At 36.2% G+C, this 22,430-nt stretch overlaps 1 protein-coding gene across 1 annotated transcript in view; it reads left to right on the forward strand.

The window, feature by feature from the left end:
* Positions 1-22,430, forward strand: part of GABRB1 (gamma-aminobutyric acid type A receptor subunit beta1) — a 425,588-nt gene that overhangs the window by 190,561 nt on the left and 212,597 nt on the right. Inside the window, exon 4 of the mRNA XM_051965722.1 lies at positions 16,032-16,252. Within this exon, the coding sequence (XP_051821682.1) occupies positions 16,032-16,252 (221 nt within the window). The remainder of the gene's footprint in view (positions 1-16,031; positions 16,253-22,430) is intronic.

Below are 22,430 nucleotides of genomic sequence, written 5' to 3' on the forward strand. Positions count from 1 at the left end.
GGAAAGTCTAAGCCAGGACTGAATGCAAATGATAAATGGGCAACAAGGAATAGCAAGGCAGGAACCTGTTCTAAGCAAGGGATGAGAGCGGTGGCCAAAGAATCAGCCATTTCAAGGGCTTTGTTATCTGTAGTGACCGAGCACTCAGGTGTTTCTAAAAGGGTTTTATCTGGTTTAAATGGCTCTTGAATAATATAAGTGGGCTTTTCTTTTTTTTTTTTTTTTGCCAGAGAATGACTGAGACAGTGGGTGGAATACAGCAATTTATTTTGTCTTTCTTAGCAAATCCCCAAAAAGAAATTTTGTAAAAATAAAAATGGATTTTCTGCCTTTCTGGACTTAACACATCTCATGACCCCATTCTTCCTTCACCTATAAGTCCTAGTACACAAATCAGCATGTTTCCAGACTGATTGACTATTGCTGGCATCTCATCTTTCTGCCACCATGTGTAGCCTGGAGGCAAGGGATTAAGACCTCTTCCTTTTTCCTTTGCAATATTCTTTTTTTATAATTTATTTATTTATTCTTTTTTCCCCCTTTATTAAAGCTTTTTTATTTTTCAAAACATATGCATGGTGGCTAGAAACTGGAAAATGAATGGATGCCCATCAATTGGAGAATGGCTGGGTAAATTGTGGTATATGAATGTTATGGAATATTATTGTTCTGTAAGAAATGACCAACAGGATGAATACAGAGAGGCTTGGAGAGACCTACATGGACTGATGCTAAGTGAGATGAGCAGAACCAGGAGATCATTATACACTTCGACAACAATATTGTATGAGGATGTATTCTAATGGAAGTGGATTTCTATGACAAAGAGACCTAACTGAGTTTCAATGGATAAATGATGGACAGAAACAGCTATACCCAAAGAAGGAACACTGGGAAACGAATGTGAACTATTTGCATTTTTTATTTTCTTCCCGAGTTATTTTACCTTCTGAATCCAATTCTCCCTGTGCAACAGGAGAACTGTTTGGTTCTGCAAATATGTATTATATCTAGGATATACTGCAATATATTTAACATATATAGGACTGCTTGCCATCTTGGGGAGGGGGTGGAGGGAGGGAGGGGAAAAAACGAAACATAAGCGAATGCAAGGGATAATGTTGTAAAAAATTACCCTGGCATGGATTCTGTCAATACAAAGTTATTATTAAATAAAATAAAATAAAAAAAAACATATGCATGGACAATTATTCAACCTTAGCCCTTGCCCTTTGCAATATTCTTGTAAAACAATATGCAACTTTTTATTTTTAAATAATTTTGCTCCCAAACATAAATAATAAGTTCATATTATAAAGTTCTTTAAGGTTTATAAGTCAACATGCATTTTATTAATGGCTCTAAATGGTGGAGATACAAAGCAAGACCATAATGATCCATGTCCTTAAGGCAGGAAAAACATCATGCAAATGAATATATCCAAACAGGATATATACATGAGGAATGGGGCAGATTCATGGAGAAAAGGTGCTGACATTAGGGAATACCAGGATTTCCTCTTGCAGAAGGTGAAGGGAACCCAGAAAATGCAATGAGGAGGGAAAATGTTCTATGCATGAGAGACAATGGGAGGAAATGCACAGCATCAGGAGTCGGAGCATCCAGCAAGGAAGCCAGGATTATTGGATCACAGCCTTCAAGGAAGGGAGGAAAGTGTAAGAAGCTTAGAGAGGTATAAAGGGAGAGTGGTTTCCTGTTTGATCATGGAGGCAATAGGGAGCCACTGGAATTTTTGCATAGAGTGAGGAGAGGGAGCAAAAGGAAGAATTAGTGACATAGTCAAAACTGTGCTTTAGAAAGAATATAACTAGCTAATAACAATAGCTAACATCTATATTGCACTTATTCTGTGCCAAGCCCCAATTACAGTGAATATCACATTTGATCTTCACCATAATTGGGATGTAGGTGCTATTATTATCATCCCCATTTTTCAGATGAGGAAACTGAGGCCAATGGAAGTTATAGGCTCAGGATCATACAGTGTACCCATCTGGAGTCATATTTGAACTCTGGACTTCCTGCCTCCAAGTCCAGAATTCTACCCCTTGCACCACCTAGCTGCCTCCTTGATAGTCAAGTGTGAGATGCTCAGAGCCATAGCAAGGAAATAGAATAAGCGTTATTCTCACTTGATGGGATTCCTATTATCACCCAAATATTATTATTGACTAGATGAGGAGACTTAGGCTGACAGGTACTTGTCATGGCCAAAGTCACACAATGTGTTAGCTTGGATTTGAACCCTTATCTCCCAGTTCCAAATGCATCCTCTTCTTACTGTCCCAGATAGTGGATTACAATTTTTAAGTGACTTTTTGGTAATGTATAGAGGTTTCATCAGCTATTTCAGGCCTTGATCTTTCTAGTTTCTCTTTATTTTGCCTGACTCTCTTCTTCTAGATTAAGGATTCTTTGTCCCTATTATTATGGGACACCTTCCCCACTTTGGCAGTCTTGTTAAATCCCTCTCAGACTAATTACTTTAAATTCATAATTTAAACTCATAAATGTTAAATTTCAGATGAAGGTTGGTGAGTATAAAGATACCATCTTTTTTACCCATCAAAGTCCATGGAATCCCTGAAATATATCCATGGATCCTATGTTAAGATCTTCATCTTGATCATGTTCCTAGTGTCTATCCGTCCACTATTCCTCTCTCAGTTGAATGCTAGATCAAGTTTTAAATTTATAGCTTTATACATTTGGCTCAATGAGGCTTTTAGGTGACTCAGTTATCAGCAGTATCACCTTTTGTTCTACCTAAGCCCCCAATCCATGCCCTCCCCAAAATCCTTCTCCTAGACCTATAAGGAGTTTTAGCCACATTGTTCATCCTATATTCATACACTGTTGATCTCTGAAAGACCTTTCCCTATTCTGATCAACAAGATTTTCTCCTGTAGGGTATCTGCTCATCCTATATTCATATACTGTTGATCTCTGGAAGATCCTTCCCTTGTCTAATCAACAAAAATTTCTCCTGTAGAGTATCTGCCCATTCTATATTCATACACTGTTGATCTCTGGAAGACCCTTCCCTATTCTGATCAGCAAAAATTTCTCCCATGGAGCATCTGGCTGTAAGAATCTTACAGATTTTCCCTCTCTCAGTATTTGCATTCCAGTTTATGATTACTCCGAAATAAATTCAGTGGCAGAATGTAATGTCTCTTTAAGGGTAACAGAGCTTCTCCATTCTCTTCTTCTCTACTAGAATCCATGTTCAATCCTCTCTGAGGGCTCTGTAGCCTTTCTAGGCCAGTCAATACTCTTCCTTTTCCTGAGCCTGTCTCCAAATGCTGTTCCTAGCAGGGCTTCTTCCACAGATTGACTTTTTTTCTCTTCCTGTTTTGACTCTAAACCTTTCAGTTGGCCTTCCCTAATTCCCAGATGGCTGGCAGAACTTAGATAATTATAACAAGATATATTCAGAGGGCTGTTTAACTCTTCTACCTGCAGTATTAGTTAGTACATAAAGAAAAATGTCTGAATGACCAAAAACAAGTATAAACTGTGGGCTATTAAGATTGTAATCTTATTTTTTCTTTCTTGCCTTGCAATTTAATGCTTGCATAAATGAAAAAGCATTTATTAAGCACTTAAAATGTGTCAAAATACTATGCTAAGTGATCAGAATACAAATAGGAAAACAAGAAGACCCTACTCTTGAGAACCTCACTTTCCAATAGGGAGAAAACATATACAGAAAGGTTTAGCAACAGAGCAGTTTGGGTTCAACAGCAGAATAGAGGGTATTGCATCTTTTTCAGTGTTATTTCTCTTGATCCAAACCTACTGAGATCTATGATTGAACCATTTGACAATGCTAAGGGGCAATGACTACTTAGGAAATAGGATTTACAGGCCCTGTAAGAATTATTTTCCTGGACAGTAGTAGGTCAGGTTGGAAGCTGGACCTCTTCTATTTCCAAGGTCCTAGACTACCTCCATCTGAGTCTTGGAGGAGGTGATGATCGGTGGAAAATGGTAGCTCTTCCGCCTCTTTGCCATGGTTCCCCAATCCAAGAATTGCTATCTGACCCCTTGATGCAGTGATGGTGCCCTAAAAGGCTTGACCATTCCCTCCAGGATTCTGGGTTGCCTCATGTCATGGTGGTGTTAGTTTATCTTACTTGGACTACTCTCCCATTTTGTGGGTCCCCAGGTGTTTGAGCTGGCTGACTGATTTACCTGCCTGTCAGTGCCACTTGATAGGTAATGTTGGCCATAACAGCTGTTGCCCTGGCCAATGCCCAGCAGGAAGCAGAGCTGGTGACTTTGGAGTCACTGCTATTCCTGAAGCTCATAGATTAAGGGTCCTGGGTTTGTCTCTACCAAACCGTGCAAAAGGTGATCTTAGTGGTTTAACCTACCTCACATATATCCCCTCCTCCCTCTTATTAATTGATAAGCATTTTCTTTATTAAAATTATCATCTTGATCGATTCTGATGGATATGGCTCTTTTCAACAGTGAGGTGATTCAGGCTGGATGTGATGGAGAAAGCCATCTGCACCCAGAGAGACTGTGGGGACTGAGTGTAAATCACAACATAGTATTTTCACCTCTTTTGTTGTTATTGTTTGCTTGCATTTTGTCTTCTTACTCGTTTTTTTTTTCTTTTTTGAACTGATTTTTCTTATGCAGCATGATAATGTAGAAATATGTATAGAAGAATTGCTCATGTTTAACATATTTTGGATTACTTGCCGTTTAGAGGAGATAAGGAGGAAGTGAGGATGGAGTGAGAGGAAGGGAGGGAGAAAATATATTTTGAAAATAAAAAGCTTTACAAAAAAAAAGAAAAAAATTATCATTTCTACTCTGGTAAATTCTCTACTGAGAGGAAGCCATATTAGGCTAAGTAATTTTGATAAGATTCAAATTATAAACAGTGCTTTGGCTTTTCTGCCTTCTCCATGCTGACATTGCCAACAGATATCCTAGGGAGGCTGAGTTAGTCAAAATCCCTGGGGCCCTTCTGAAAGTTTTCCTTCCTCAAGGAGAGGCTTACAGGTAGCTGTATATGTGGAGAAGGCGGAGGCAGAGAAAAAGAAGTTGGGCTTCTGACACGGGGCAGGATTGTCTGATTCTCAGAGGCTGACATTCTTGCAAGAAGAACATATTAAAAAACACTCCCTCTACCTCTCTGACCCAAGGCTGTTTTCCAATGTTGTCCTCCCCATCCATCAAGTGGTACTGCGAAATACATCGAGACCTCTTTAGACTTTGACCCCTTGCAAATTAAAAAACTCAAATCAGGGTGGGTCAGAAAAAATATATATCAGGTTTTCTTAAACTCAGTGGCCTTTGATGGGCTTGGCTGGGCTTCATTGTTTCCTCCCACAGCTTAACTCCCTTCATAAGGCAGCAGAGTGTTCGCTGGTTGCCGTGGAAACAGCATCCTAGCTACCATGTGGGTCAATTCTTAGCAGTTCAAAACCAGTACTGCAAACAGGCTCCACCAAATTCCCACCATATCATTAAGCTTATTAATTCATCCGATTTTATTTCTGTCTGCATTTAGAAATTAGGGGAAAGGGGAAGCAGTCATTTTCCTCAGACTGCAACTGTTGTTAATTAACTTCAGCAAGCATCACACTATATGGCATGCAGCCTCATGCTAGGCACTAGGAATACAAAGATTTCCAAAAAAAAAAAAAGTAAAAAGCAAAATACTACTGGGGAAGAAAACAATATATACAAAAATCAATACCAAAAAAAGATACAAAATAAACACCATGTATTGGGGTAGGGCAGGGTGCAATAGAGCCCTAACAGCTCGTGGAATCAGAAAAGACTTGATGCAACACATGGCCATGGAGCTAAGGCTGTAAGGAAAGGAAAAAATCCCAAGCACAGAAGGACAAGTCTATGCAAATACATGAATGAGGAAAATGCAATTTCACATATAGGAAAGAGTAAATTGGCCAGTTTGGCTGAAATACAAGGTATGTGAGGGAGATTAAAGTGAAATTATTCTGAAAATGTAGGCTGAAGTTAAATTGTGAAAAGCTTTAAATACCCAATAGGAGACTGTATTTTATACTAAAGGCAACAGAAAGTCCCTGAAGGTTCTTGAGCAAGGGAGTAATGCAGTCTAATTGGTACTTTAAAAATATCAATTTGATGACTGTATTAAAAAATATCACTTGATGGCTGTAGAATTACAAAGGGCAAAGACTGGAGGGTGGTCAACCCATTAAGAGGCTATTGAAATAGTCAAAATCAGAGGTGGAGACGGAACTCTTAAAAAATAATACCACGCAGTGTGTACACAGTACTATTTTTATAAATGGCAGTGAAATTTATGAATCATTCCTACAAAAGACCAACAATCAAAAGTTTAAGCTTTGAGGGAGAGTTTTAAATAATGATTTGCTCTCTTAGGTATAGACCAGATCATACTCTGTAGGTGTATCAGAAACCACTCTGAAAGATAGAAAGGACATGCTTAAAGCTTTGTTGTACGGTCAGTCCATTTGTGGAAATGCCAACATGATGTTTCAGTTGGTATCATTTGAGCTTTTTCTATTAAAATTTTCTTCACAAACAATATAGACTTTAAATAATACATTGTCTAAACTTCATCACTGCCATCAACTACAGAATTAAAATTCCATCTAGCAGAGAACAGTCTAATAAGCAGCCCTATTAATTACTATGATGGAGCAAACTTCCCAGCAGTTATTGGAGAATGGTACATTTCTAGACATTTAAACAGTCTCATTAATTGAAAACTCTTCTATATAGTAAACATATTTTTTTTATGTTTGGATATGCTTAATAATAAAGCCTAAGTTTCTTCTAGATCTTACTGTAATTTAGAATCTACTCAACTATTGAACATAATTTTATCTTTTTTAATTCATGAGACACCTTAGGACCCAGAAAGATCTCATTCATCATTAAGTATAGAAATTCAATTTGATTCAATTTTTAATGTGTCTACCATATGAAGAACACAGTGCCGCAATTTATATACAGTTTGGTAGCAAAAGGAATCCTGTTATTTAAGCTTTAGAGTTCCATGGTTGTTTAAAATCTATATAAATAAAACTCTACTTTATTATGGATCTTTCATAGACTATTGAATTATAGAAATTAAAGGGACTTCAGAAATTTGCATATTTCTTAAATAAGTTCTTCAAATTAAATTACTCAACTTCTTATCTAATTGTTATACCCAATATAATCCATTTTATACATTTCATTGACGATTCTTAAACAGACCTAGGAGTTCTGATGTTTAAAGGAAACTATCTTAATATACACTGCCTCCAGAATATGTTCTTCTGAATACATTTTTTTCATTTGATAATACCTACTCTGTGAACAGCACTTTCCTAGGTGCTAGGTGAGATACAAGATTAAATTAATACATGGTCTCTACCTTATAGCGTTTATAGTTTAGTAGTGAATGATTCCAACATTGGGGTTTCAGATTGTAAATCTTTAAAAATATTATTGCACTCATCGAGTCATATTTAGGGACCTTACGGATCTTGTCATTTTATTAACTTATGTTACAGATAAAACAACTACAATCCAGAGGTATTCATTAGTTTGTCCAGGATCATACAGGTCAGAACCAGAGCTAGGACTCAAGGCCATGTCCTATAATTTTATCACCAAGCACATATTGTTATAATTATTTGATATAGTACAATTTTAATTATTGAGTTAGATGGCAAAGTTGGTTTCTAGTTTGTTTTAAAGTTATTGCCTTCTTGAGAGATCTCTATGGCAATTGAGAATACTCAAGCTACAAGTTCTCAGATCTATTTCTAGGACTTCAGATATAGGACACAAGCTCCCCTAGGTCAAGAATCTCCAACCCTCTTTCCCTAAAAACCTAATACAATATATTTTATTTTTCAGCAATGAATCAAATGTTTGTTAAGTTGAATGATATGGTATAGAACGGAGTTGATTTTCATATTGGTATTGTGCCAATAGAATTTTGGAGATTTTTTTTCTCCTTAGTTTGGAAACGTGGTGTTTCTATCTCATCCAGTTTGGAAGTATAATGTAATAACTACTGACAGCTCCACTACTGATCAGCATGAGAGTTTTGATCTACTACATGTCTGACCTGAGCCAGTTCACTCCTCTGTAAAGAGCTTGGTCACTCCATGTCCACCCCAAGCCATTTCCAAGAGCTTACCATATGGATTCTGGATTTAATGTGTAGCCTACTGCTGCTCAAAAATCTCATGCTCAACAATTGAACAACCTCGGGCTCCCCAGGAACAGAAATTACCGGTACATGCCGTAGTGCCCAAATAAGTACCAAGTGGTTCTAAAATAGCCACAGCTCACTGGACTTAATTCCCAAATCACCCCTATTCGGGACAAAGGACAAACTAATAGGAGAACTGGCATACATATTTAGTAAAGCAATAATAGCGATTTGAAAAGACAGCGAAAGGAAGCTTATGTTCCTTGAGGCACACTACCAAGCAACACGGTGACAAGCCCCTTAATGCAAATGGACAAAAGCATTGGTAAGGAGGATAAAGAAAAAAATCAGAAAAGATATTACACATCGTGGTGAAAGACTAAATATAGCCAGCACACAATAGGTAACGCAGCTCTAAACACGCCAAGATAAAAAAGTGGAAATTAAACAACTTAGAGGGTATGATGATGAATTCATGTTGTAGATGTACTTAATGGTGACACTGTTACTCAGAGCATCATTTAACCGGGAAAACCCATTAGAAACAGATGTTGAATGGTTCGTTCCAATTACAATTTAATTTGGTTTATTTATCAGTCTATTTTTTGCACTAAACCTTTATTTTCATGAGGTGCAAGATACAGTTCTTTGGTACTTCATAGAAAATGCTCAGGGAAACCATCTGAATATCCACTGCCTCCAGAATATGTTCTCCTGAATACATTTTTTTCTGTCATTTGATAAACATGTATAAATATCTACTCTGTGCACTGTGCTGTCCTAGGTGCTAGGAGAGATACAAGATTAAATTAACACATGGTCTCCGCCTTATAGAGTTTATTGTTTGGTAATGAATGGTCCTAACATTGGGGTTTCACGTTGTGAAACCTTGTCAGCTAGAGTCCTTGAATGAAGTTCCCTTATTATAGAGACAGCACAATGGATGGAATGCTGGATTTGGAGTCAGGAAGACTTATCTTTGTATCTCAGCTCTGACTTCAAATACTCAGTAGTTGTGTGATCCTGGGCAAGTCACTTAACCCTGTTTGCTTCAGGTTCTCATTTGTAAAATGAACTGGAGAAGGTAATGGTAAACCACTCCAGTATCTCTGCTAAGAAAACTCCATGGAGACTTGGACATGATTGAAAAACAACAATAGCTTTGTATTGAGGGTAGAACCGCAGAACTGAAATCAAGAAAGCCGATTTTAGCCCAAGCTTTTCTTGGCTATGACCTAAACAAGGCACCCTAACTGCTTTAGGTTACTGATTGCTCATCAGTAAAATGGATGAAATGATCTCTAAGACTTTTCTTTTCTATTATTCTTTGAATTATTGGGAATGCTCTGATAGGACAAAGATTGTATCCTGCCTGCCTCAAAAACAAACCAAATCTTTCTTTTTCAAAACAATGCTAGACCCAGAGTCAGGAAGACCTAAGTAAAAATCCCATTTAAGAGACTAGCTTTGGAATCCGGGGCATGTCACTTAACACTGTGAAGTTTAAAATGGGAAGGGGAGAGGGAAGTGGATAATAATAGTGCCTATTTTACTCAGTTGTTGTGAGAATAAAATGAGATACTTATAAAGTATCTTGTAAAACTTAAGCTAGCCATTATTATTCTGTTCCCATTCTGTCCCAGAGATTCATCCCTTATAAAATAAAAATATATATAGTTCAGAAAAACTAATGAATACATGAATGAAATTTAAGAGTATATGAAATTTTCCAGGCTTCCACTTCTGCAAAGAAAAGAGGAAGGTGAATTTTCTTAAGTCTTCTTGATAAAGCTTTGTCATTATCATTACCAAGCACTCAGTTTCAATAATTTTTATGGATTTTTCCATTTATATTACTAAAGTCATTGTGTATCTTGTTTTTATAGGTCTATTTCCTTTGCATCAGTTCATATTCTTCTTGTGTTTCTCTGGATTCTTATATTTCATTCTTGGGTCAGCTAAATGCTATGCTATATAAAATGTTAGTGAGGAAATCATGAAGATCTAAGTTCAAATCTAATCTCTGACACTTATTGTGTCATAGTAGGAAAGTAATTCAACCACCATCTGTCTCAATTTAGTCATTTGCAAAATAGCAGAAATAATAGCAAATGCTCTGAAGGTTTTTGTAAGGATTAGTTGAGGGAACTTATATAAATAACTTTCTATACTTTAAATACATAAATATTATTTTTCAGTATTATTAGCATTGCTTTTATTCTAGCACAGTGATATTCCACTACATTCATGTACCACAATTTGTTTAGTCATTTTTTTAGTCAATGGATATCTATTTAGTTTCCAGTTTTGTGCTACTACAAAAAAAGTTATTATAAATATTTTCATGTAAGACAGACTTTTCTTCCTTTCTTTGACTTAATTGAGATAGATGGGCACTTTGGGCCCAAGAGTAGATCCATTTTACTCCCTTTTTAAAACATAATTCCAAGTTATTTTATAGAATTGTTGGACCAATTTATAAAAACACCAGTAGTATATCAAAGATCTATATCGCCATCACTCCTCCAGTGTTCCGTCTTTTGTCATCTTTGCCAATTTGCTATTTATAATAAAATATACTTAGTATATAGTTGAAATCTAACATATTAAGGAAGACTTGAAAAAGGAAATATTTATACCATCAAAGTTTTTCTTTGTAGTACTCTTGGACTGAGGTAGTGCTAGGAGAATTTTTTAATAGTATTTTATTTTTTCCCAATTACATGTCGACAGATTTTAGCATTTCTTTTTATAAATTTTAAATTCAAAATTTTTCTCCTTCTTTCCCTACCTTCCCCTCTTCCTAAAAATCTTAGGCAATAGGATATAGATTATACATGTGTTATCATGTAAAAATATATTTCCATATTATTAGTTATGAAAAAGAAACTAATCAAAAGAAAAAATAAAGTAAATGAAAAAATGTATACTTTGATCTGTATTCAGAATACATCAATTCTTTATCTGAATGTGTATAGCATTTTCCTTCATGAGTTCTTTATACTTGTTTCAGATCATTGTGTTGCTGAGAAGAGCTGAGTCATTTTCAAGGTTTATTATCACACCAATTTTGCTGATATTGTGTACAATCTTTTCCTAATTCTCATTTCATTTTGCATCGGTTTGTACAAGTCTTCATCATTTTTATTGCACAAGAATATTCCATTATATTCATATAACCTAACTTGTTCAGCCATTTCCTAATCGATTCCTGCATTTTCCAATATTTTGCACCATGACAAAAGCTGTTATAATTTTTTTATACATGTAGGTCCTTTTCCCATTTTATGATCTCTTTGGGATACAATTCTAGTAGTGCTAGATCAAAGGAGATGTACGATTTAGTTATCCTTTAGGTTCCAAATTGCTCTCCAGAATATTTGGATCATTTCACAACTCAACGACAGTGCATTAGTGTCCAAATTTTCCTACATCCTGTCCAATATTTATCATTTTCCTTTTTTGTCCTATTAGCCAGTCTAATAGTTGTGAGGTTTTAATTTGAACTTCTCTAATCAATAGTGATTAAAAGCACTTCTTCATGTGCATATTGATAGCTTTGATTTCTTCATCGGAAAATTGTTTGTTTATATCTTTTGACCATTTATCAATCGGGGCCCATGGGAAGCCTCATGTAGGAGTAGGCTGGTAGGAGTAGGAAGCAAGTAGGAATAGCCGGTATTACTTGGGGCTGTAAGGATCTGGCAGCTCACCTGATGCTGAGACAGGGTCTCAGATGAGATGGCATCTGGGATGTTCTGAAACTGGTGGGGTATATTTCCTCAGGGCTATGAAGCAAATGTTTCTGACCACTAGTGACTATGTTTTCCCAGGTTATTTGCTATTTGTTGGGCACTGTGTTGAGTGCTGAGGCTACAAAGAAAAGCAAAAGATACTCCCCGTTCTCATGGAGCTTATGGTCTAATTGTGGATACAACATGAGAACAATTACATATAGACAAACAAGAGCTATACAGATAAAATCAGGCTAGTCTGAGGGGAAAGGTATTATGAGGAGGATCTTTCACTTTTTGTGGAAGATAGGACTTTAGCTAATATTTGAAAGGAGCATGCTTTAAGAATAGGGGGTGCTCAATAAAAGCCTTCACATACTGAGGAGTATTGTATGCCAGGAAGAGCAAGGATGCTGGCCAGGGTCACTCAATCACAGAATATATAGAGATGAAGAAGGTGTGAGGAGGTTGGAAAGGTTGGAAGGGGCCAAGTTATCAAGAATTTTAAAATCCCAACAGTGAGACTTCTATAGGCTACACAAAATGATTGAGATTGTAAATATAATTCAACAATGAACATAAATAATATTCCCTTACATTAACAAATGGGGGGAAATGCTCTTAAATCATTTTTGAATTGTAAGCAGCAGTCTGTTTTTGTTCATGAAAAAGGAATCTAAAGCTAAGATATTATCTTCCTTCCAAAAAGCAAAATTTTAGATAATATTAATAATTCTCTGGAATCTTTCAACATTTTTTGAGTCTAAATTACATCTACCCTTTCTGCCTTTCACTGAATGCAAACAATTTGGTATCTTTTATCCTTCTTTTTATATGAGTCAGATTCTTCCCATGCCTAAGTTTGATAAATTGCATGAACTCCAGACTATTTAATACATTTCTGCTCCAGTGTATTAAAGAATATCTTATTGTCTGACAACCTTCTCAGAACTTCCTAAAGCATCCACATTATTTTTAGGGAGTAGTTTGCATATAGGGAATATCAGACTCGATGTCTATAAATCCAAACAGCAGAAAAATAATTTTCCCACATTACATTGAAAAACAAATACACGTATATTCTTTTTCTCAATGATAGTTCCTCTTTTTTTAGGAGGGGAAAGTCTTGTCTAACCGAACTAGGCTAAGCTTATTATAATAAATTTCTAAGTAAATGACCATAAAACCTTTATTCTAAATCCTGAAATAGCATCCACCCAAGTACTAATATATGAGTGGGGACTACTATGATTTCATGAGCATAAGGAGCACCTAATAAGGCTTTTCTACCTTCTCCTTAATTTTTTGTCTTAGAAGGTTTACTGGCATACCAAGAGTTAAGTGATTTGTCCATAATTTCATGGCAAGACTGTGTCAGATGAGACTTGAACCAAGTCCAAAGCCAAATCTCTAACTACTACACCCTGATGACTCTGTATACTTTGCTATAATTGATCAAATTAACATCATGATATTGCTTTGATGGAAAAATTGCTTTTTAAAATATCATAAGTAGTTTTTCCAAGACATAAATTGCATAAATCTTTTATACTCCATCCTATCCTTCCTCAAAACATTATTGTGTGTCCAACAACAGAATTTTTCTGGGAGAGCCCTCTGAAAACTGTCCATTTCCTAGATATATGCAAATATATGTTGGTGGTATTGTGTATTCTGTCTCAGTGCAAATGCTATAGCTAAATTGTGTCTCATTTTATAGAATCATTCTCTTGGGTTTCTCCTCCACCTCCTCTCAAAACACAGAACAGGGAAACTAATTCCTCATGGCTCACTGATTTTGTTCTTTCCCTCTGTGCACAAAGTATAAGCACCTGGTTTGTGGGAATGTTTATGGAAATTGCAACCTCAAGAGATCTTTGTCCCACCTCATTTCACTTCAAAATGTTATGTGCTGGCGTTAAAAAAAAATAAAGTTTCCCTGTCCTCCCTCTCATTACAAATGGGATAAATAATTGTTTTAATTTAAAGTCCAAGGTGGTTTTTATTAACTGTTAAAAACAACATATGGCTCTGTTGTGAATTGTGTAAAACAAGATGGCACAACTGACTCAGAACCTTCTACTTCTCTATGAAAAACCCAATTGTCTCTGGAGAGAAGGATTAATGGGATACACAATTTATCCATTTATACATTATTGCATTTTCCCCATTTTATTCTTTTGTTTGTCTACCACAAAGCTATCATTTTAATTATTACCATTTATTATTACAATATTATTGTTGCCATCATAATTTTCCCTATTTCTTATTGCTTTATTCCCCCATCACACATTAAAACACTTCTTTACTATGAAAAATTGGAGAGAAACAATTCACTATTTAGTCTCATTTTGAGGAAATCCTTGTTAGCACTAATGATAATTTGGGCAAGCTAATGGGAATTTAATGCAAGAGCTGAAATTTACGCTTCATTTTTGATTGTGCTGAACACTGAGGCCTGGATTCTAAGGCAAAGTCTAGAGCCAGAAGCTCTAGGCTCTTAACACAGCTGTGACTGTCCTTTCTGGCTCTATTGGAAATGACTCAACATTTCAAATGAGTCAGAGAGAATTGGCTTTTTTTCCCCACTGTCGATGGAATCGTAGAAGGGCAAAATTAAAAAGGGACCTCAGAGTGGCCATCTAGTCCAAAACCCATATACCCTACTGTGTGTGAAGCTTTGTGCGAACCAGTGCTCACAATAATATTCATAATCACTTCAAAACCTAGAATACCTTTGAATTTCTTAATAGGGGTGCTCTCTCTGCTCATGCAGACTGTAATCTGCCTCCACTTTAGCAGATGGACTTTATGAGTTTCAGTGACCAAAAAAGAGAAAAGATCATCTGGTGGCTGATCTTCTGGGAATTAGCTTCTTGCAACCTCCCTAGTCCAGCACTTGGACGAGATACACAAAGGCATCTCATCCAAGGTGTTTCCATTTTGGTAGGACTTTCCAACACTTGTTCTTTGCTGACTTATCTTTTGAGAGATCAGATAACTTGCCCGCTAAAATGAGACATTAAGATAGGATTTTGGTGCAGGTTCTAAGATGGAAATATCCTCCCAATAGTAAGTATAATAATAGCTGACTTTTATGTAGTCCTTAAGAATTTGCAAAACATGTAACTTGTTTTCTCACTTCATCCTCACAACATCACTGGAAGGTAGAAGCTACTATTTTCCCCATTTTATCAGTGATAAAAATGAGACTGAGAGGTATTATGTGACTTGGCCGGGATCATACAACTTGAAAAGCTCTAAGGAAATTTCAAGCATAGTATTCTAATTCAGAGGGGTTGAATTCCTGCCTACAATCTGTAACAGGTCAGGGACTGTGGAAGCTGCTAAGAAAAAATAGGACACACGGGAAATGTGAATTAGAAGCAAAAACAAAACATTTCTAGAGGATGTCCTTTCCTTTTCTGTCCTTTTTGCCCTCTTTGGGATTTCTTCATTCTCTCAAGAATCTTATTATTCTTCAAGTTCATATCAACGCTAAAACTCATCTTTCCTCAGTCCTTTCATGGGCCCAAGGGACCTCTCCCTCCTGAAAAGAGACAATTAATAGTGGGTTATGGAGAGCAATATGTGGGTCCTCAATTTGGGAAACATGTCCAGACGCACTTCTCTGACTTTCATCATGCTTCCTCTGGGAGCATCCACCAACACATACTTTTCAACTTCTTTTTACACATCTTTATCCCACCCCCAACTCCAATTAGATTATGACCTCCCAAAGGCAGGAATTGGTTTTTACCTTGCTTTGTAACCCCAATACCTGGCACATAGTAGACACTAATACATTTTTATTGACTGACATTGAGGGTAGACATCAGTTTTAGATAATTTTTTATTATACCCCCAAACAATGCCAAGAACAATTTATCTTATTTTAAAATTCTCTTTGGTTATGATATAAAAAGTCAATTAAAAAGTTTTCCCTTTTATTCCCTCTATTCTTCATAGGACTATACACTTACAATGTATTTGCCAAGAACAATTTGTCTTATTTTAAAATTCTCTTTGATTATGATATAAAAAGTCAATTAAAAAGTTTTCCCTTTTGTTCCCTCTATTCTTCACAGGACTATACACTCACAATGTATTTTCAGCAGTCATGGAAAGACAAAAGACTATCTTATTCTGGAATCCCTTTAAACCTCACTCTGGACAATAGAGTAGCAGACCAGCTCTGGGTGCCAGACACATACTTCCTGAATGACAAGAAATCATTTGTGCATGGGGTTACAGTGAAGAATCGGATGATCCGGCTGCATCCTGATGGAACGGTCCTCTATGGATTACGGTATGTGGCTGCAGCTTTTGGTTTTTCTGTACCTTTAAACATTTTGCGTCTTTTGTGTGAGAGGAAGGGCCAAATCTCTTTCCCATGAAAATTCTAACGATAAAAAAAAAAAAAAACAGAAAAGAAAATTCTAACGATGACTTGAAAATCTTAATTGGACAACTTAAGCTTAATATAGCTATGCCCATTTTAACACCCACCCACACCCTACCAAAGGTAATCGAACTTTCATCCCTGTATTTAAAATAAATGTTTTGTTAAGCAAAACTATCTTTGTCAACCAGATTTCACGTCCAAATTGTCCTTGAAGTTTAACTTTTCTTATGAGATTTATCAATCCAATGATCTTAGAGCCATCTGGGTAGGACTGGTTTCTTGGTGTGATAAGCTAGTTAATTACAGAAGGAAACTGGGAAACATTTTATTGGAAGAAATGAACAGATTTTCTGATGAATGTGAAGAACACAATAACAATACTGCTTTTAAGACAACCATAGGACCTAGAGTTTGGAAACGATAATGTTTATTCCACTCCCTTTAATTTTTAGATGGCAAAATTAAAGCCAGAAAGTAAATGAAACTTGACTGAAGCCATGATGCTAATAATTGGTAAAAATGTAGAACTCAAATTTCCTAACTCCTATATCAGTATTTGGGATGATAGACTCCCAGATTGCTTAAGGTTTGACGTAGTAACCTTAAAAATCACTTAGCTCATACACCCCATTTCCCAGATGAGAAAATAAAGTTTCCCAAAATCAAACAAATAATAAAAGAACCACCTGGTACATAGTTCAGTGCTTTTTCTTTTTACTATTGTAAAAATTGTAAATTCTCCCTAAGAATGAATAAACATAAGAAAGTTGAATTTCAATCTCTAGCTCTATTATATACTAATTTATAGCCTAATTTAAGGAACTATCCCCATGTTCTGCCCAAGAATTACTGAGTGTGGACAAATGTGACAAATTTTATTTGTGGATAAATATGACAAATATAACTAATAATTCATCACTAATTAACAAATGAGTAAATTGTATCTCTTCCATATCTCTGATGAATGCATTCTTTCACGGATGTGGGCAATCCTTAATTGTGCAAATAGAAACCCATCCCTGCCTTTTTGTCCATGTTTTTCATAAATTATCTTGAATCAAGTTAGTGAGCATTTAAGTGCTTGCTATGTCCTGGTCATTGAGCTAAGAACTTGGAATACAAGTACAAGTGTTTGTCCTTGATCATAAAGAGCTTACATTCTAATGAGAGAAGCGATCATGAAAAAAGGAACTTGAAAATGGAAGTGAGGAAGGGGAATTCAAGTTGGGGCATGGTGAAGAAAGTACCAGAAGATCATGGTAGAGAAACTCCAGTAGGAAGTTATTCTTCACCCTTCATATCTGAGGATAAATGACATTATGATATTGGAGTCAAGGTAGAATATGTTTGAATGTGTCTAATATAAACTCAGGAGGTTGTACCACAGGTTGGGCATAAATAGTCTGAAGATTTGGGATGGAGATGTCCCTAGATTTGCACATCTCATATTTCCTTTGTGTTACTGTGATTCTGCTTTGCTATTGGAGCACATCACCTTCTTTGATGTGGGCAGGCCATAAAGATATGGCTGATCTGGATATTTCATTTAAAATGGAATTTGTGGAAGGAGATAGCCAAGCAGAGGAATGAGCACCGGGCTGGAGATTATGTACCAGAGGACTTCCTCTAGGTCTTTTAATATTTCCTTGGGAGTCATATGACATTCAAGTTATCCATTCCTCATGCTTGCCATGTAACTGGTCCAGCTCATTGTTTGATGATAAATTTCTTTCATGATGGATTTTATTCTGTTTCTTTGTGCACAAGTCATCCTTGGTCATATGCTATAAACTATTTATCTTGATTGTAAATCCTCATTTGTAAAAATCAGGATAGTAAACTAGATGACCTTTTAAAGGACCCTTGGATACCATATTTATGGTGTCATAGTTAAGTGTGACAGTATGATAAATAATCTTTATTTTTACTCTTTTGTTACCTTGGGCTAATTTAGAGTGCTTAATGAAATTGGTTATGTTAAAAATCTTAAAAAGATCAAGACATAAATAATAATTTGATAATAGAAATGTCCAGCCAAACACAATCTGCTAATGTTCTAATCAATAAAGGACATTAGCCTATGATATATACATAATTCATTGGCCATTATTTTTTTGTTTGTAAAACCTTTGTGCCAAACAACCAGCAACCTAAATATTCTCATCGTGCTTTTATATATTGTGTGAGTCTATACGTAGTAGGAAAGTCATTCTGCTGAACATCCTGCTAAGATAACACCAACTTTTCCATTTATACTGATTAAGATGCAACCAAAGCCTCATAAACAAAGACTATTTGACATTCAACTGGCAAATGCATACCCTAGAGTCCCAAAGTTTGCTTTCATGAACGTTTCTCATCAACATTGAAATTTCCTGCATGTATATTTGTTGATGCAGGGGACGGATATAAATCTGAATTCCAGACTAATAGAGCTTCTCCATATAAGGGTCTGCTGCATGGCTCCTACTGGTTTGATTTCAATCTAATAGAATTGGTCTAACAATGTCTATGGCATCAAATCTGATAGAAATGTGATAGATGAGTCTGAATGCAAGAGTTGTGGGTTCTTTCCATGGATCTTTTCACGGCTATCTATATGTTCTAAATCCTGCTTTCTATTCTCTGACCCAGGGACATCTCCAGATATGAGACTCATATCTCTTATGAAAACTGAGAGAACTTAGTGTTCATTTGTTTTGGAATCATTGTACAAATAAGGACACTGAGGAAAAAGTGGAAAGTCACTTAGATTAGAAAGTAGCAAAGCAAAAACTAAAACCCCACTCATCTCAGACTCAGAACCTTCATCTCTTCATGATACCAGCTCATTTTCCTTCATAGGCCTTAACTCATAGGAGAAACTGATTTTGCCAAAAATTCATGCTTTTAGCTGAGGTTAATCATTCACACCAAGCTACAGGAATGGAGTTGGGATTGCTTAATGATCGGGATTTGGATTAGAAAGAGCAGGATTTGAATCGTGACTCTGCTTTCAATCTCTGTGACCTCAAACATGTTGTGCAACTTTCTGGATCCAAGTGTTCTCACCTGTAATACAAGGAAATTGTAATTAATTATTTCTCAAACCCTTGACAATTGTAAGTCCATGATTCTTCTTGACATTCCCCTCTTTCACTGTTGTCCAATTACTCTCTATTTGTTTTGCTGCATACAGAGTCAGAGACATACATCCCATGTGTTTTCCACATAAACAGATCTAACCATCTCCCTTGACACTGGTGAGACTGTCCTGCTCCCTCACTTTGTCTCTTTCTATATGGGATCTACAATACCTCCCTCATACAACAGTGGGATTCTTCCAAACTTCCTTTCCCCTTCCCAATGATATTGGCTATTGCTTCCCCAATGAATCACATGATAGTTTTTTAGAAATGTCTTATTGTCCTCTCAATATATTCCTACAAAGTCCTAGGACCACATGAACAAAGGACCCAGGATATCTTAATGACAGGAATTTACTGGGGGGAAGGAGAACTATCTTAATTGAAACTATATTCCAAGAATATTCCAAGGTCAATGCTCCTTTAGCCATGTGACATTTGAAAAGACCATAATCAGAGAAATGAATTTAGATTTGTTAACCAGTGAATGTCTAGAAAAATGCTAGAAAGATACTCTGTATGTCAGGATAAAGACATTTTTTTCCCTAAGATTTAACTTTTGCTAGCTTTGCAATTAGTACAATGGGCTATTACTTCTTAGAGGATGTTTTTGAAAATTGCTTTATATGACCATCACTAAGTACATGAAGTATGAGCCAGTTATAGTGTTAATACATAATAGCATCTTTCATAAAGGAATTGCAGTTTATAGCTCTACTTGAGCCAAAGGCCACCAAGTCGATGAATCTGCTCATTCTGCCCCTTCTTCTCAGCTTAGTCCTACTTAGGAATGGGTCCATATAATTATGTCTCTCTGAACAATGGACAGACCAGTAGGATTTTCCTAATGTACTTGAAAGCAATTTTGGCCAGGTAGTACATAAGCATCAGCATATGGTGTCAGACTAAATTAAATTTTTGCTGTTTTCAAATTAAGTAAGAACAATGACACATTTACTTATATTAATACAGAAGAATGGAGCCAATAGCTTTTAATCTTGTAAACCCTATTTAATTTAATTCCATAGGGCAGGAGGTGATGTGTTATTCCCATGTACTACCTCATAAAAAACATCTCTTTTCAGTGTGATAATAGTGGAGCCTAGAACTCCAATCTGAAGATACCTGAAATGAAAAAGTCCCAGGCAGAAGAAGCTCTCTCCCTCTTTGATTAATAGTGCTGTTTCTCTTGCTGCTGCCATAATTACTGCTTTGTTACAATAAGGCAGCCAGAGAGTTCATTCTTGGACTGACTACATGTGTTGGAACCTTCAACTGGATTATGTTAGCAAAGCAAAATGAAATTCCCTATTTTCCATGTAAATAGAAATTTTTCCCATGTTAAAACTGTTTCTATCCCTCCAGGATTGTAACGATTAGCCTCCTTTGTATAATGTCTTTCTTTCACAGCACTTAAAATATATTAGCCACAAGACTCTTAGCATCTTTAAGTCAGAAGGGTGGGGACATCATATGTAGTCACTTAAATATTGTCAGAAAATGTTTTTTAGATCTAATTTGTCAGTAAATTCTTCAGCTTCCCCATTATTTTTTGTTCCCTTCCCTTTTTGAGCCATCATTCCTTCCTTCCTTATTCATTATGATGATTTCTTCCCTTTTCTTGTCCTCCCACAAGAGCAGAATCCTAGGCAAAATGGTCTTGAGGACTTTTGGAAGCTTTAACAATGGATAATATAACTTTGTGCCTGTCATTACTTTTTGTAGTATTGTATGACCTTCATAATCAAAGTATTCATTCTTTTTTTTTTTTTTTAATCTCACCCATGCTGGACTTTCAGTGGCTAATCACAGGCTGAATCTCACTGCTGATTGGAACAGAAGCTTTAATCTACTGCAATTTTAACCTGAGATGGTTTTCTCCTCTTTAATTAGCTCATTAGGCCCACAGTTCCTGGGAGCTCACCATCTTCATGGCAGTCTTGATGTAGACAACCCACTTGTTTCAACCCTATTGCTGCTCAGAACTTCTTAGCTCCAGCAGTCATACCACCTTAGGTTCCTCATTAGCAAGGATTATAAGTGTGTACCACTATACTCAACCAAAATATTCATTCTTATACTCAAATAAATTCAATCAAATAAACATTTTAAAGCATCTACCATGTGGAACAAACTAATAGACATTAAGACAGACAAAATTGAAAAGTTGATCTACTGGAGCACATGCATGGTATGTATATACATACAAGGTAACTTGAGGGAAGAGGAGGGGAAAGGAGGGGAGAGAAAAGAACAGGAGAAGAGAAGAGGGGAAAGGAAAGGAGAGTAGGAAGGAAGCAAAGGAGAGGTGATAGTAGGAGGGGAGGGAGAGACAGACACACAGAAAGAACACATAAACCATTAGGACTATCAAGAAAGATTTCAGGTTGGAGATGGCAACCAATTTGAGCCTCAAAGTAAACAAAAGACTCGTAGGTATTGCTAAAGAAAGCATGCTATTCAGGTATAGGAGACAGCTGGTGCAAATACACAGGGGCAGGAGATGCTAGAAACAGGGAACAGTAGAAGTCTGAGGGAAATAAAGCATGCATGAAGTGGAAAAATACAAAATAAGTCTGGAGATGAGGCCAGCTTGTAAAAATCTTTAAACATGAGAGAAATGTATTGAGTAATCTAGTAACAAAAGAGAGCTACTGACAATTTTTGAACTGCACAGTGACATGATCGGACCCATGCTATAGGAATATTATTTTGCTAACTCTGTGGAAATTGAATTAAAGGAATTCAGAATTGGGAATTCTAATTGGAAGGATTATTCACTAGGGTGGATGAGAGATGAAAAGGACCTACACTAAGGTGATGGCTGTGTGAATGCAAAGAAATTATTATAAAGGGAACATTGAAGTTGAAATGACCATCAATTCAACTTGGCATTTAATGAGAATATATGGTATAAAGAACTTTGAGGATTCAAGTATGATTCTGAAGTTGAGAGC

Source organism: Antechinus flavipes, chromosome 6 (assembly GCF_016432865.1).
Source record: "Antechinus flavipes isolate AdamAnt ecotype Samford, QLD, Australia chromosome 6, AdamAnt_v2, whole genome shotgun sequence".
NCBI lineage: Eukaryota > Metazoa > Chordata > Mammalia > Dasyuromorphia > Dasyuridae > Antechinus > Antechinus flavipes.